General features: G+C 50.6%; 1 protein-coding gene across 1 annotated transcript; it reads right to left on the minus strand.

The window, feature by feature from the left end:
* Positions 1–1899: 1899 nt before the first annotated feature.
* Asb13 (ankyrin repeat and SOCS box containing 13) lies at positions 1900–15141 on the minus strand. The gene is made up of 6 exons (XM_048367751.1): positions 15040–15141; positions 8133–8320; positions 6369–6519; positions 5316–5450; positions 4084–4275; positions 1900–3445 (listed from the first exon to the last, which is right to left on the minus strand). The coding sequence occupies exons 1-6, from the start codon at positions 15080–15082 to the stop codon at positions 3318–3320; spliced, it is 837 nt and encodes a 278-aa protein (XP_048223708.1). The 5' UTR covers positions 15083–15141; the 3' UTR covers positions 1900–3317.
* Between the last annotated feature and the right edge of the window lie 147 nt (positions 15142–15288).

Genomic DNA, 15288 nt, shown 5'->3' on the forward strand with positions numbered 1-15288 from the left:
TGGAAGAGCAAAAGGGGTTTTTCTATGATACAAAAGGAGACAAGATGTCACCGAGGTCCTCCCCCAAGAGACTATAAGGAAGGAACATAGTGATGAATAGCTACTGCCAGGATCTTACTGGAGCCCCTTCCTTTCTCCCTTACCACTTCCTGCCTTCCAGCTACAGAGGGCAAACAGCACTCAGGAACAGAGTGGCCCGGCAGAAAGCCCGGCACAGGGTGGAGGCAGCTGATGCCCATACAAGACCGTGCCTACATTAGATGCACTGTGTTTTGTGTTCCTCCAAAGGAATTACAGCTGGAGTCTGTACAGAACTTTATCAATAAGGCTCATCAACGTCTAGGCCAGAGAGGGAGTCATGCAGGAGCAGATGAGGTTGATCCGTCAATGGTATTTTACCCAGCACTTTCCTTCAATGGAGGTGAAGGTAACCAGATAATAAACTAGGGCGCATTTGGGGGGGGGGGGCGGAGGGTCAGTTGTGGGGCTTCAACCCAGGGCCTGGGCACTGTCCCTGAGCCTCTTTGTGCTCAAGGCTAGCACTCTACCACATGAGCCACAGTGCCACTTCCAGTTTTTGAGTGGTTCATTGGAGATAAGAGTCTCACAGGGGGGCTGGGGATATGGCCTAGTGGCAAGAGTGCTTGCCTCGTATACATGAGGCCCTGGGTTCAATTCCCCAGCACCACATATACAGAAAACGGCCAGAAGTGGCGCTGTGGCTCAAGTGGCAGAGTGCTAGCCTTGAGCAAAAAGAAGCCAGGGACAGTGCTCAGGCCCTGAGTCCAAGGCCCAGGACTGGACAAAAACAAAAACAAAAAAAAAAGAGTCTCACAGGGACTTTTCTGCCTGGGCTGGCTTCTAGCTGCGATCCTCAGATCTCAGCCTCCTGAGTAGCTAGGATTTCAAGCGTGAGCCACTGGTGCCTGGCTAATCTAGGGTTTTTAAGGTCTGGTTTACCTAAGAGTAGACCTCAAAAAAGGTACCAACATTGCAAGGATGAAAAGACTTTTTGAGCAGCATTGAGTTTAATAATGCTTTTACAGATTTTTTTTTAAAAAGACATTTTCCCCAGTGCTGTTCCTCTCTGCATTAAATTTTCATGAAAAAGTTAAATACTGAAATACATGGATAATACTATTTTTTGTTTCCTTTGCTTGTTTCCTTCTTCCCATTTTCCTCTTCTCTTCTCTCCTCCTCCTTCTCCTCGACCTCTTCCTCACAATGTAGCACAAGCTGCCTCAAATTCATGATCCTCCCGCTTCAGCCTCCTGAGTGCCCAGGTATTAGCCTTTCCTTAATGGTTGACAAGATCTTTTTATGTCTTGATTATCTGTTACTTATTGTGTATGTTGAAAAGGCCTTCTCCAACTCTGTCAACTGCACACTGAGTTTCAAAACGTTAACTGGGAGGTGTTTTGACAATAATACTTCTGAAAGAAACAGCAGCAGGCCAACACGGGGAGAGAACAGTTTACACAGGCATAAGATCTACAACCGTTAACAAACCCATTCAATAGTCAACCACATAACTTTTCTACTTGGGGGATACTTTATACTTCCCAAAGGATCCATGACTCACCTAACTTGGACCTCATGAACATCTATGAGGTTTGTGGGAAATCATTTTCTCACCTGAAGTGGAAAGTTGGTCAAGATCTTTTCAATGATCTACATCTGACCTGTTATCTCAGTTTTTTCCAGCTGTGACAACTCGGGCCCAAAGGATCAAAGACGTCCCTCAATCATCAAGGCCCTGCTTAAGAACAGAGAAAGACCTAAAACTGTTCCTCATCTGGCACCTTGAAAGGAAATGACCTCTCTCACAACGCTGGGAGAAGTCTGTCCCAGTGTTTCTGAGCCTAATAATAAAAGGGCCACATAAATACCAGGATGGAATCCATTTAATGACTTTTATTGAGCAGTAAGAATGAGGGGATCTCATACTTTACTAAGAGATATATTGGATAGCGATGGTATCTGATTTCATTGTTAGAGTCAAGTTGCTATTACAAAAAAAAAGAGAGAGGCAGACCAATACTTTTTAAAAATATTATTACATGCACGAACATTCTTTTTTTTTCAGAGCTTAGATCTAAGATTACAATGGAAAGGGAGTGAATTTTCTTCCCAGTAGAAGATGAATAATTACGCAAAATCTTCTAACTCCCTGCTATACGTATGTTTTAAAAATAAGATACAGAATGTTAGTCAGGCAAATGCAGTCTGAATACAGGACTTATTATATCTCATCTGTGGTCTGTAAGGGAGAAAGACATGGTTTTATGACTACAAGAAGATACTGCATGGAAATAATTCTGTGGCTCAAGTGGTAGAGCCCTAGCATTGAGCTGAAGAGCTCAGGGATAGCGCCCAGGCCCAGAGTTCAAGCCCCATGACCTGAAAAAGGAAAAAAAAGAAAAAGTATTTGAAAAGGAGACACTGCAAAACATTTCCTCTTCCTTCCTTTTCCTGGCTGATGAACCTCATTCCGGTTCAGATCCAAGCCTTGAATCAATCAATACCTTGCATGTTAAATGTTCTTAACCATCTGAGAAATGAGTGGAGAGTTGCATGTTAACGCCCACTGTGTACTGCCAACCTCTTCTACTTCTTTTATAGCTTGAAGGAATTAAAAGGAAAAAAAAGGATGGTGAAGAATTAATTTGGTAACTGTAGAAACAGATGAAAAGCAAGCCCTAAAGAGTCTTCTGATAGCCCTTTACATTGGAAATGACTATGCACTCATTTACAAATCTTAGTATTACAGTATATACAGTATATATGTATATATCCTACATATGTATATACACATACATATATATATCCTACATAACTTTGTCAGAGCTGAGAGCTAATACTGGAGAAATACTTCTAGTAGCAGGAAAACAAAGCCTGGGCCTTCCTCATTATGACCCATATAAAGCTCCTGAGTGATGGAGACACCAGAATGCAGGTAGGTCTTAGGAAGTGCCAACTGGTACCTCAGAAAGGGTGCCTAGATAGTAAGATGTCTGCCGTGTGGCCATCCCAGACGCCACGCCACTGGGACCTCCTATTCCTACAGCATGCCGCCCAGACACACAAAGCTCAACAGCCATACCCCTCAGTCTCCAGCCTGGCTCCTTCACCTCTGTCCTGACCATTCCTTCGGGGGAAGTCGGTGGAAAGAAGAAGACAGTGGTTATGCCTGTGCTGGAGCGACAGCCATCAGCTCCAGAGAAACAGCACAGGGTCACATGCACCAGAGCGACCCAGAACTCAGGCCTCCCGAGGGCCAGGCGAGGGATCAGTCTTCCCGCCTCCCTTCCTGCGGCTCAGTTGTAGGAAAGGTAGTCGACGAGCCGGGGAGGGATGTTTAACTTGGCGATTTTCTCCAGCCCTCGGACTCCGGTTGCCTTCCGCAGGCTCACCCTGCAGAGCTGTGACAAGGTCAGAGGCGTCTCTGGAAAAAGGGATCAACAAGAAAAGGAAATTCGTTTTAGGAAGGAGCACAACGTGCTACAAGCTGGTGAGCATGAGGGTAGAACTGGAAAAAAAACAAGAACACTTCCCTTTACCCTAGACTTAGGATGGGGCCGGGATGTGACCTCTGGAACGTCACCAGAAAGGACAGCCGGGATTGGAGGAGGGAAGAACAGGAAATAGAATTCCTGGGATGTCCACGGGAATGTCATTTTGTGGGTTTCACGGCTTTTAGGTGTTTTTGTTTGGTTTTAGGAGCCAGAGAAACGCATCTATGGCGGGGAGCACCACTTGTCAGACATCCAGCCAAACGAGGCACCGGTGGAAAGCTGGTGCTGGCGCAGGTGGCGGCGGCGGCTGCCTGCTGTTCTCGACATGAGGTCTCCTTGCTCCTGTGATGCTGAGACTGAGGGCCACGGGGAACCCAAGAAGAGCCCTTCAAATATACAAGGCGGCTCCCACCATGACGTATTCCAATGTACGTACTAGTGGCAAAAGGCAGGCGCTTGGGGCTAAACACTAAGCCATCCTAGGAAGTTCCAGGAGAACTGGCAAACCGGGGGGGCCCAAGTTGAGGGGGGGGGCAGCTGGGCGGACGGACGCAGGAGCCTAACTCACTCTCGTAGTGCTCAAAGCACTTGGCGGGGGCGCTGCTGCTCCACGTGTAGTCTGACGGCTTCTTTCCCCTGTTGTCCCGGGCATAGATGTTGCCTCCGAACTCAATGAGCATCTCGATGAGGTCAACGTTCTTGACCTTGGCCGCGTGGTGAAGGGCAGTCTCATGAAGTTTGGCCGCATTCACATTGGCCCCTGGAGGTCCAGGCAGAGAGAACAGGTATCACCCACAGAGCTTGGAGCCAAGACAAAAACTGGCCCAGACTGGAGCAGTGTGCTAAAGATCACACGCGGAAGTAGCTAGGATGATAGGCATAAGCCACTAGCACCCAGTGGAGTGTTTGGATTTTTTTTTTTTTTTGGTCCAAGATTGTGATTCGAACTTGTTATCGGACACTTCTCGCTCACGGGCCTGGTGCTCTATCACCTGGGTCGTGCCTCCAGTCCCAAGGGTCTGGATGTGAAGCCTGAATCGGCTGTAACCATCTGACCACTGTCCTGCGGAACAGCTCACATCGAGTGAAGCAGAACTGCAACATTCAAAGCATGGAGGGCTCTGTGACGGTGCTGAGCCATGAGGTAAAGGTGGGCTTCCCACCTCTGTTACCTGAACCTACAAACGTCCTCCGCTGTTTTCCCCAGTTGGACCTGGTTTCTGCACTACAGTCAGCCTTCCCTGTCCCTGAGTTCTGTATTCACAGATTCGACTAATTAAGGCTCAAAAGTATTTGGGGGGGGGGGGGGAAAGAAAGACTGCATCTGTCCTGAATGTGTACAAATCTTCCCACCTCAGGGTTCTCTTTATACTGTCTTTTTTTGTTTTTTTCTGTCAGTCCTGGGGCTTGAACTCAGAGTCTGGGCGCTGCCTTTTTCACTCAAGGCTACACTCTACCTCTTTGAGCCACAGCATCACTTCCAGTTTTCTGGTGGTTAATTGGAAATTAAAGTCTCACAGACTTTCCTGCCTGGCTGGCTTTGAACTGTGATCCTCAGATCTCAGCCTCCCTGAGTAGCTAGGATGACAGGCGTGAGCCAACAGTGCCCAACTTGTACTAAGTCTTTTGTAAGGTCTGTTTTCCTGCTAAGTGAGTGAGACTGCATCAAACATCACCTGTCTGTCTGTCCTGGTCAGCTGTTTGCCAGCCATAGTACAGGTAAGCCATTCGTGCAGGTAAACAGCGATCCAGGTAAGCAACCCCCACAGGCAGCAGCAGCTCGGGTGAACCCCCACGCACCTGCGTTGAGCAGCACTTTGACACAGTCCAGGTGCTCCCGGGCGCAGGCAACGTGCAGAGGGGTCCCAAAGTGGCAGTCGTGTGCTTCCAGGTTGGCCCCCATGTCGATAAGAAGCCTCACACATTCAGAACTCCCTTAAGGTAAATGGAAAGGGAGGGCAGTGTTCAGGCGTCTGTTCACTGGAAATGCTATGCGTGGCCAAACGGGCCACTGGAACTGACTGCTCGGGGACCAGAAACGGAAGGGAGAAGTGACGACACGGCCCAGTCTAGGGAGCGGGTGACAGCCCTACACGGCCCTGGGGAAGGCAGGAGATGCAGTCCTTTCCTGAGGAACAGGCCACATCCACCCTCTTGCTGAGAACCAGCGACCTGGGGCCCCACGAGGGGACGCGTGGGGAAGGGAGACTCCAGCCCTTCCTTCCCCTGTAAGGTGGCCCCTGCTCCACGTCGAGGAGTTCAGCCCGTGGGAATGACCTGTGCCTGCTGGAATCCTTGTCCAGCATCACTTGCTGAAAATACTGTCTTTTCTCCATCATGGTTTTTTGGGGGTGTTTATTTTTTTGTGGGAGGGGGGGCTCCTTTGTCAAAAATCAATTGGCTGTAGTGAGGTGAGTTTATTTCTGGGTCTTCTGTTCTGTTTCATCGGAACCTGAGTCATTTTTGCCCCTCCTCTTTTTGCACCTCTGTCCCTGTCAAAGCCTACTGATCCCTCTCCCAAATCCTTCATTTCTTTCTTTTTTAGCTTTTTGTGGGTGGTGGGGCTTGAACTCGGGGCCTGGCCACTGTCCCTGAGCTCTTTTGCTCAAGGCGAGTGCTTTACCACTTTGAGCCACAGCGCCACTTCCGGCCTTCTGGTGGTTCATTGGAGACAAAGAGTCTCAAGGACGGTTCCTGCCAGGGCTGGCTGTGAACTGTGATCCTCAGATCTCCAGCTTCCCGAGTAGCTAGGATGACAGGCGTGAGCCGCCAGCGCCCGGCTCCCCTCTTTCCATGCCAACACCCCCCGCCGGGCCCTGTGTGCTGCCAGCGCTTCCTAACGCAGCGGCTCACCGCTCATGCAGGCCTCGTGCAGCGGGGACGCTGTGTACAGAGGGGGGTTGACCTTCGCCCCGTAGGACAGCAAGAGCTTCACACACTCGACGCTTCCCGAGGCGCAGGCATCACAGAGAGGGGTGCTGCCATCGATGTTGCGGGCGTCCACCTCAAGGGAAAAGAGCAGATGGTAAAGGGTGGGAGGAAGGCCATGCAACACTCTCATCTTCACAGGCTCGGCTCCGCAAGGAGAACTTCGTACAAGCGCCAGTTTGCTATGACGTGCTGAGGCACCCCGCCAAGGAGTTCAAAGGGAACCCCACGTGCAGCTTGGGGGCGCGGGGAGCAATCACGATCCTTAAGAATGGAAGGCTCCCTTCTGATGTTCTGTCCTCCCTGGCAGCCCAAGCTCAGCCTCGCCCTCACCACCACGTCCAACGACTGCTGAGCAGAGGGCACCAAAGGAGGACCCGGGGTGGCAAGCTGGGAAGGAGGGCATAAAGATGGGGTTCAACTCACTCCTCAGCTTAAAAGGAGCACCCAAGGCTGCCTTCACAAGCCTCATCTAGTACGAAAATCATAGGGCAGAAAAAGGCAATTCCCCCAGGCTGGCAAATTCCACTTTGAAGCCGTCCTGTGTGGGTACATGCTGAAACCTGCCCCGTTCCCGGCTTCTGGGAAGAGGAGACGGCACGTCACTTCTACCTCTTTCCCACGCAAGGAACCCGAGAGCAGAGCTGCACTCCTGGTCAGATACGCAGTGGGGCAGGGTATCCGCGGCTCCTGCCTATAGTCTACTCAGAAGGCTGACTCTGAGGACCATGTTTCAAAACCAGCCTGAGCGGAAAAGTCCACGAAACTCTTTGTTTTCAATTAACCAGCAAGAAGTGGAGGTGTGGCTCAAGCAGTTAGCTCTGAATGAAAAAAAAAAAGCCAGTTAAGAGCACCCTACAGTCCAGGCGCTGGTGGCTCACGTCTGTAATTGTAGCTCCTGCGGAGGCTGAGCTCTGAAGACCCTGCTTCACAGCCAGCTAGTGCGAGAAAGTCTGTGAGACTCTTATTTCCAATTAACCATAGAAAACTAGAAGGGAAGCTGTGGCTCAAAGTGGTAGAGCGCTAGCCCTGAGTAAAAGAGCTCAGGGACAGTGCCCAGGCACTGAGTTCAAGCCCAGTAATGGCACACAGAAAAGTTACCCAGGGTGTGCTGTTTGGCTCTGAGCAGCCAGAGATTCTAGAAATCACTGGCAACCGAAAACGAGCCATGGCATATGTGTCCTAGGGAAAGAACCAAAGTCAGAATTTTGATTGTGTTCCTTGCTGTCCGCCCCCACCTCCAGAAAGCTGGGTTAGCCAAAACCCCACTTAGCCATCCCAGAAGCCTAGTCTTTGAGCCAAAGCAGCAGCTACTCAGCATACACCAGCTCCCGTCCCAGAGAGAGGCTGTGCCTGGCATGTGGCTGGCCTGCCTCACTGCAGAACATAAAGCGGGGAACACTGCCACCAGGAAAACTGCCCCAGCCATGAGCCCTTCCCGGCCCTGTGCCTCCTCCTGGTCCGCCACCAGCCACAGCGGTCTCCCTGGCCTTTCAGCACCCATGGTCTGCAATCCGTCTGCCTTTCCTTAGCAGTTTCCCAAAGGTGCCCCCTTTCATGTGTTCGTACATCGTACAAAGGCAAATCCCAAGCCATTTCTCTTTCCTCCCTCTAGAGGTCGCCCTATCCACTCCCGCAGCTGCAAGCCAAGCGGGGGGGGGGGGGGGGGGGGTGGCCGGGGTCACTCACCTGAGCACCAGCGGCCAGCAACAGCTGGACGCACTGTGCCTGGCCCTGCAGACTGGCCGCGTGCAGGGGGGTGATGGAGTCCACCGTGACCTGGTTAACGCAGGCGCCGTTCTCAATCAGCTGCTGCAGCTGTAGGCTCTCGCCCCTCTGGGCAGCCTCGTGCACTGGGGTACGTTCCACCCAGAAACCTGCAGGGGAAACCAAGCTCCTGCTACGACATCGCCTCTTCCACCCAGGTGCAATGGACACGCGTAGTGATCATATAATTGGCCCCAACTCGCTTATTAAGATCCACCAGCCATCCCCGGTGCCTGGAGGGTGGAGTCCAAACTTCTCAGCCTGGTATGCAAGAGAACTGCTCACATCCAGGACTCCGTTCCTCGCCACTGCCCACACGGAGGCTGGGCTCTGCAGGTACCTGCAGCTAGCTCATCACTGACCCCCTGCAGTTCTACACCCACACCTCTGACTGCTGTACAGTCTCCACAAGTTTGTCATTCCTAGGTAAAGAACAATAACCTGCTGGGCACTACTGGGCTCACCCGTGTAATCCTAGCTACGGTTTGAAGCCGGCTCAGGCAGGAAAGCCTGTAAGGCTCTTATCTCCAATTAACCACCAAAACCCCGGAAGTGGCACTGTGGCTCAAAGTGATAGAGCGCTACCTGAGTGCAAAAGCTCAGAGACAATGCCCAGGCCCTGAGTTCAAGCTCCACGACTCACAGAAAAACAAGAACAACAAAAGACAATAACCTATGTGCCACTGAGAGAGCTAAGTAGCACTTGAAGGTGGGTGTTGGGAGAGCAAAACCCCAAGGTGTGACTTTAAATCTATCCACAAAGACTGAGTGCACTCTGGTGACCAATTTGTAGTCTGACTGGCCAGGCCTGACTACAGGCTGTTTTCATCCCTTGTTCTGGAGCCCCCGTTGTTAACTAGATGTTTTCCCTCCCCAATTCTAGTGCTCACTACCTCCCTGACAGCATGCCCTCTGGAAACCCCAGATGGTGTACTGTTCTAGTAAGTTCCCCTCTGGGACCACAGTTCCACCCCCTAAATCCTTGCCTTACATAATTAGGCTCCTCTCACCAGCTCCCTCCTCCTCCCCCAATGCAACTCAATAACAAGTTGGTCAAGTGGGAGCAGCTCAAAGTCCCCCAGCAAATCTCCAGGAGAAATCTGCAGGCGAGGCCCAGAGCGCACCATGACACCATGACACGGTCCCAACCTGTTTCCAATGTCCCTGCTTACCACCCCACCATGCCCAGCTACAATGACACTGAAGCCAATAGGATCACAGGGCATCACAAGGTCCTTCCTCGGCCCCCATCCCCACCCTCCTCCCTCCTGCCAAGTGAGTCCGCTGGGAGTTGGTACATCCTCATCTACCAAGATCTAGTGGAGCGGCTGCTCTTTCAGGAAGCCTCCAAGTGTGCCATCCGCCCACCCAGGCCCTTTCCTAAACCCTATCTCTACCAATGGCGGATCTATACTCTTCTCAGCCTTTCTGCTAAGGTATCTATCACCCAGGCCCCCTCCAACTCCGGCATTCACCAGACACGCAGGGATCTGAATGAAGTGCTTCCCAGAAGCGTCTTCTGCTCACCAGACTGAAGGGCCTGCCCCTGAGGCTGGTTCTGCCCCGGCCCTGACCGAACTCCTTCAGCCCCTTACAGGCCTACCTAGTCCTAGACAGTGACCCGAGCCCAGACGTGGCTATGGACACACGGTCTGGGCACACCCCAGGAGGCTTGGACAGCAATGCATTTGGCGATTTGTGGTTCAGAACTTTGCAGCTGACGCCAGGCCGCTCTTGCCGCCTCCATATGTACGTGCTTTCCTGCGTTCACTTGCTACTTGGATGCCTGAGCTAAGAGATGGCTAAGCAGAATCTTTAGCCTCAGAACGGGAAGGCTTTCTGGGCATCGCCGACACATCCACTGCTCACTAACTGCAAAATGGAACGGCAGCTGATCCCACCACTCCTCTGCCCACAGGACCTTATCATCTCTGCATCCACTTCCCCACGGACCTTTCTGGCTCCCTTCCAGACCTTCACGCGTGAAGGCCAGGCCCTGACTAGGATCAAGCCCTGACGCTTGAGACTGAAAAGCCTTCATTTGAGTTCTTCAACCAACTCTCGGCACCAGTCTTCCCGGAGGGAGCCGACGTACACAGCAGACCAGCCTCAAACATCGCCCAGCTCATGAGTTCAGATCGTGTCTCCGTCACCTACAAATAGCTCTGCCACTAGAATCAATCCATCCTCACAAAATTCCAGTCTCCCAAGGTGGAAACTGAGAAGGCTAAATGAACTAATGCCTGGATACTATTTTACACAGTGCCTTGCTAATTGCAAACGGTAACTGACAGATGTTATAACTATTATAGGATTACTACTAATACTATTAGTACTTGGGTTGTTTGTTTTTTTTGAGGAGGCAGTATTGTGGCATAAACTCAGGGCCGTATTTCGCTCAGGGCCGGTGCTCTGATACTTGAGTCACACCTCTAGCTTTCTGCTGATTTTGGAGATCAGAGTCTCACGGATTTGTCTACCCAGACTGGCTTTAAACTGTGAGCTCCAGATCTCAGCCTCCTGAGTAGTTAGGATTGTAGGTGTGAGCCACCAGGGCCCAGCTACTATTAGTACTTCTGTGGGTCCTAATTGGAGCTCTTGAACCAGTTTTCTGTCTCGGTTCTGTAAGGAGCCCCACCCCCCTCCACCCCCCCAACACACATACTGTATTGCAGTCCTACTAGCTAGATGCTCCTGGCCAGCTCACCTGCTCATTTCCTGGGCCTCTGAGACAGAATCTGCGTTCTTTGTACTTGGTTTACCACAGCCAGCTCCACACAGCACGCTGCTAAAGCACCAGGAATTCTGCTAGCCAGACAGCTTTGATGTGGTCACTGATATCAAGTAGGGGAAACAAGTGATTTCCTATTTTTTTCCTCTTTAATCTCCAGAGAGCCAGTTCGCCAGCATCCCACTTAGTCATTCCAGAGGACCATGTCCTGCCCTTTGAGCCCTCGTAGTGGCTGTTCAGCCCAGACCTAGCTAACCTCCCAGAGAACTGGGAGAACAGAGCTGGCCAAACCAGGCCCTGCCCACTGAAGAACAGAGAAAACCCCCCGGAAACCACTACAGCAAAGAGTGCTTTCAAACCCACCAAGGACAAAGCTGACCCAGGTGTGGCTCTGACCCAGGGCCAAAGGTCTAAGATGGACTCCCACATAGCAGAGTAAGTCATCAAAGGGAATTTCAGGTAGGTCCGCCCTGCAGATGTCATCTTGGAATTGAAAACAATCTTCAGACTCTAAAATAAGCGCTTTCCCAAAAGCACTCCAACAAACACTCTTGGAATGAGAAGAGAGAGCGCTCAACATGTCCAATCACTGTAGGAAGAGGGACGGGGACAGCCATACTTGTCAGAAAAAGAACTATGACCAACTAGGAACAGGAAGTGGGAAGCTGAAGGTTTTTCTAAGGGTTCTCAATAGACTCATCTTTCTCTCTCAGGGAAAAGCTTAGAGTCCTCAGAATGCTAAGGTTTGTGCCCGTAACGATGAATCTCAGAGCTGCAAAAGACCTTAGAAGTCCATTACAATTGCTGGACCTGCCAGTCACCCAGCTGCTCCAGAGCCTTGACTGGAAGGATCACAATCTGAGGCTGACCCCAGGGGGGGAAATGCTAGGACTTCCCAAGAAATAACTAAGGCAAAAAGAGCTAGGGGGTATATGTGGCTCAAATGGTAGAGAATCTGCCTAGTAACAAAGAGACCCTGAATTCAAAACCCCAGGGCAGCCCTAGGGTTTAAAAGAAAAAGGGGAAAAAAATCCTTTGTAATTGATACTCTCAGAACTGGACAGCAAAAATAGATCATCTCTTTGTCTCCTATCTGTTCCCTTTATGATGATGAATAATCAGTCACCTGAATTCCCAAAGAGGGAAAAAAATATATATATATGTCTTTATTTTTATTTTTAGGAACACTTAAAAGTTTGGTGTTGCTCCTTTTAGAGATCTTTCAACCATGTCTTTTCAACTGTTGTTGTTTTTTTAATTAGAAAGCCCACAAAATATTCTGTGTCCGTAAACTGGGGATCAAATGACATACTGTGGTTTGAAAATACACCGGACGGAAGTGAAAACTTACGTTTTCCTTCGTTTAAGGGGCAAAGCAGACAAAACCTGGTAAGAGTGAGAAAAAAAAAAAGAAAGTGGAACAGAAAACTTGAAACTGAAAGACCGAAAAGAAGTTACAAATACATCTCCTAAGAAGTGGAGAAAACTAAGAACAGAGGCTGTTACCTAAGGAATGAGGGATGTGTCCTTCAGGGATAAGGACCCCTACTTAACCTCCTACCTTTCCTCCCCAGTCCCCATCCAGTATGCTACGCCCGCCCATGCTTCTAACCACCCCAAGAGGCACCTTCCTCCTCCATCTCAAGTGCCAACCACAGAGCGCACTGAGCCTGGACTTTGCCTCAGAACAAACTGTCCTTTCTTTCCCCTTTCTCTCTTAATTTTATTAGCATACATTAGTTGTACAAGGAGGGGAGGGATGTTCCATTGGGACATTTCCACACATGTCAACAACAATGTATCCTGATCAATGTCCCTTCCTTCCTCCCTCTCTCCCTCCCTCCCTCCCTTCTTGTTTTGTGAGACTGGGCATCCTACTTAGCTGGCTTTGAATTCTGCATCCCTCTGCCCCATCCTGACAAGTGCTGGAATTACAAGCATGAATCACTACACCTGGCTTGTCTTCTCCATTTTGGATGAGAACTTTAGAGATGGATTTTAAATCACCAATGCCTCAGTTTTCTTATGAAATGAGGTAACATCTCCCAGGGCCGTTTCATGGAGAAAATAAGTTAATGTTTCCCCCGTAAAAGTGATCAGTGTTTTATTTGGGCTCCAGTGGCTCACACCTGTAATCCTAGCTACTCAGGAGGCTGAGATCTGAGGATCATGGTTCAGAGCCAGCCCCAGCAGGAGAAAGTCCATGAGATGCTAATCTCCAATTTACCACGAGAAAATCAGAAGTGGTGCTGTGGTTCAAGTGCACTAGTCTTGAGCTGAAGAGCTCAGGGACAGCACCCGGGCCAAGTTCAAGACCCACTACCACTGAAAAATAATTTTTTTTAAAAAGTGCTCATTGTTTTTAAAACTTAATACTGCTTCCTTTGACATCTCTCTTAAACGTAAGGGACTTTTCTGGTTTGTGAACAGGGTCTTTTTTAATTCCTCTTTTAGGATAAGCTTCACACTGTAAGTAGCTCTCTACCCTGTAAAAGATGCCCTGGAATACTGTGTCCTGGAGTAAGGCTTTATTTTGGACACTCTCCGCATCCCCCCTCCCCCCCCCCACAGAAGTGGAGGATGAACAGAGTTGAGGGCATTTCAGTTTAGAAATGAGAATCTTTTTAGTCCTTTCCCCAAAGACTGCATCAAATGAAGAGTAAGGAGAGAATAAGTCCACACAAACAAAACAAAAACCAAGTGAGTATGGAAATGAGAGATGTCGGAGGAGTTCAAGAATACATGGGGAGCTTGAGAAAAAGACATGTGACTGAGTGAAAAGGTCCTAAGACTTCAATCATTACCTCTGTGAGGCATTAAGTGTCACAAATATAGGAGAGATCAATCAGAATGTTAAAATGAGTAAAGCCTCCACTTCCACTCATATAACTATTGTTTTGGATCCAACACGGTTAGGCTTGGAAATAAGAGTGTCAGCAGAATGTATTTTTAGTGAAATGTATTGAATAAAAAAAAAAAGGCGATGTCAAAAATAACCACAAGTCTCTAAAGTTGAGCATCCATAGTTTTAGAACCTGCTTTATGTCCCCAGATAGTTCTTGGACAAATTATGAGAAAAATACACTTGGAAGTCACGTCACGCTATTGAACTCTACCTGAGCAAAATAAAATGTGTGCTTCAACAAGTCTCACTGGTTAGCTATTTATTGCATGGTCTCTTGAACCAATCAAACACAGATCACACAGTCAGGGTCAAAGTCCCTGCTGCCTAGGAAGACACCCGCATTAAATAAATGACTCTGATCACCTGCAGGGGGTTGTTTTAAAAAATCAACTGAAATATCTCTGCCATATCTCCCTTCAACTAAACTCCTAACATAGGACTTTTTTTTTTTTTTTTGGCCATTCCTGGGGCTTGGACTCAGGGCCTGAGCACCGTCCCTGGCTTCTTTGTGCTCAAGGCTAGCACTTTGCCACTTGATCCACAGCACCACTTCTGGCCGTTTTCTATACATGTGTTGCTGGGGAATCGAACCCAGGGCTTCATGCATGCAAGGCGAGCACTGTTGCCACTAGGCCATCTTCCCAGCCCCTAACTTAGGACCCTTTTTTTTTTTTTTTTTTTTTTTTTTTTAAATTCGCCTCCGTGAAACAACAACAACAAACTTGAGTTCCTAGCCTTCTGGATACTTCTGCGGTTTAACCCCTTCGGCCCCGTTCAACAGGAACAGGTTGCTTTCTCCCTAGGCATGTCGGTGTGCACCCTACTCCACGGTGTTCCAGGGCTCCCCAAAAGGTCAAGTAAGAGCGCCTGCAGGGCTGAGATGACTTGGGGGTGCTGGCTGGCGGGGTGTCATTCCGGAGCGCACACCGGGGCCGCAGCCGTCGGGTTGCCCGGTGACCCGGCACCCCCCCCCGCACCCCCCCCGGGGGCCGTGCGGAGATCGCCCAGCTCAGCCTCCGCCCCCGGGGGGGGGGTGGGGAGGGAGGGCGACGACCCCGACACGCGCCCGGGGGACCCGAGGTGCGGCTCGGGGACCCCCCCCCCCCCCCCAGCGCGCAGCCCCGCCGACCCAACCGGCCCTGGGAGCCGAGCGCGCCGCGGGCCCCTCTCCCCGCCGCCGGCCTCGCACCTACCCACGTCGCCCAAGAAGTAACCGTCCGCCGCGCGGGGCTCCATGCGGGTCGCCGGCGTGGCCCCGCGACTCCCGGCGGCGCCAGGACCCCGAGCGGCGAGCCGAGCCGGCCCGGCCGAGCCGCGCCCCTGGGCGGGGCCGGCCGCGCGGGCTGCCGGGAGTTGTAGTTCCCCGCGTGCAGGCGTGCGGCGGGTGCCCGGGGCGTCGGCTAGCTTCCCCCCCTACCCCCCACCTCCACGCCTTCGCTTCT

This window comes from Perognathus longimembris, chromosome 18, assembly GCF_023159225.1.
Source record: "Perognathus longimembris pacificus isolate PPM17 chromosome 18, ASM2315922v1, whole genome shotgun sequence".
Lineage (NCBI taxonomy): Eukaryota > Metazoa > Chordata > Mammalia > Rodentia > Heteromyidae > Perognathus > Perognathus longimembris.

Coding starts and splice junctions, on each gene's coding strand:
- Asb13 (XM_048367751.1), bottom strand. CDS start 15,082: ATGGAGCCCCGCGCGGCGGACGGTTACTTCTTGGGCGACGTGG. Junction 8,321..15,039: donor TTACTTCTTGGGCGACGTGG/GTAGGTGCGAGG, acceptor TTTCCCCTGCAG/GTTTCTGGGTGGAACGTACC. Junction 6,520..8,132: donor TGCTGGCCGCTGGTGCTCAG/GTGAGTGACCCC, acceptor TTTTCCCTTGAG/GTGGACGCCCGCAACATCGA.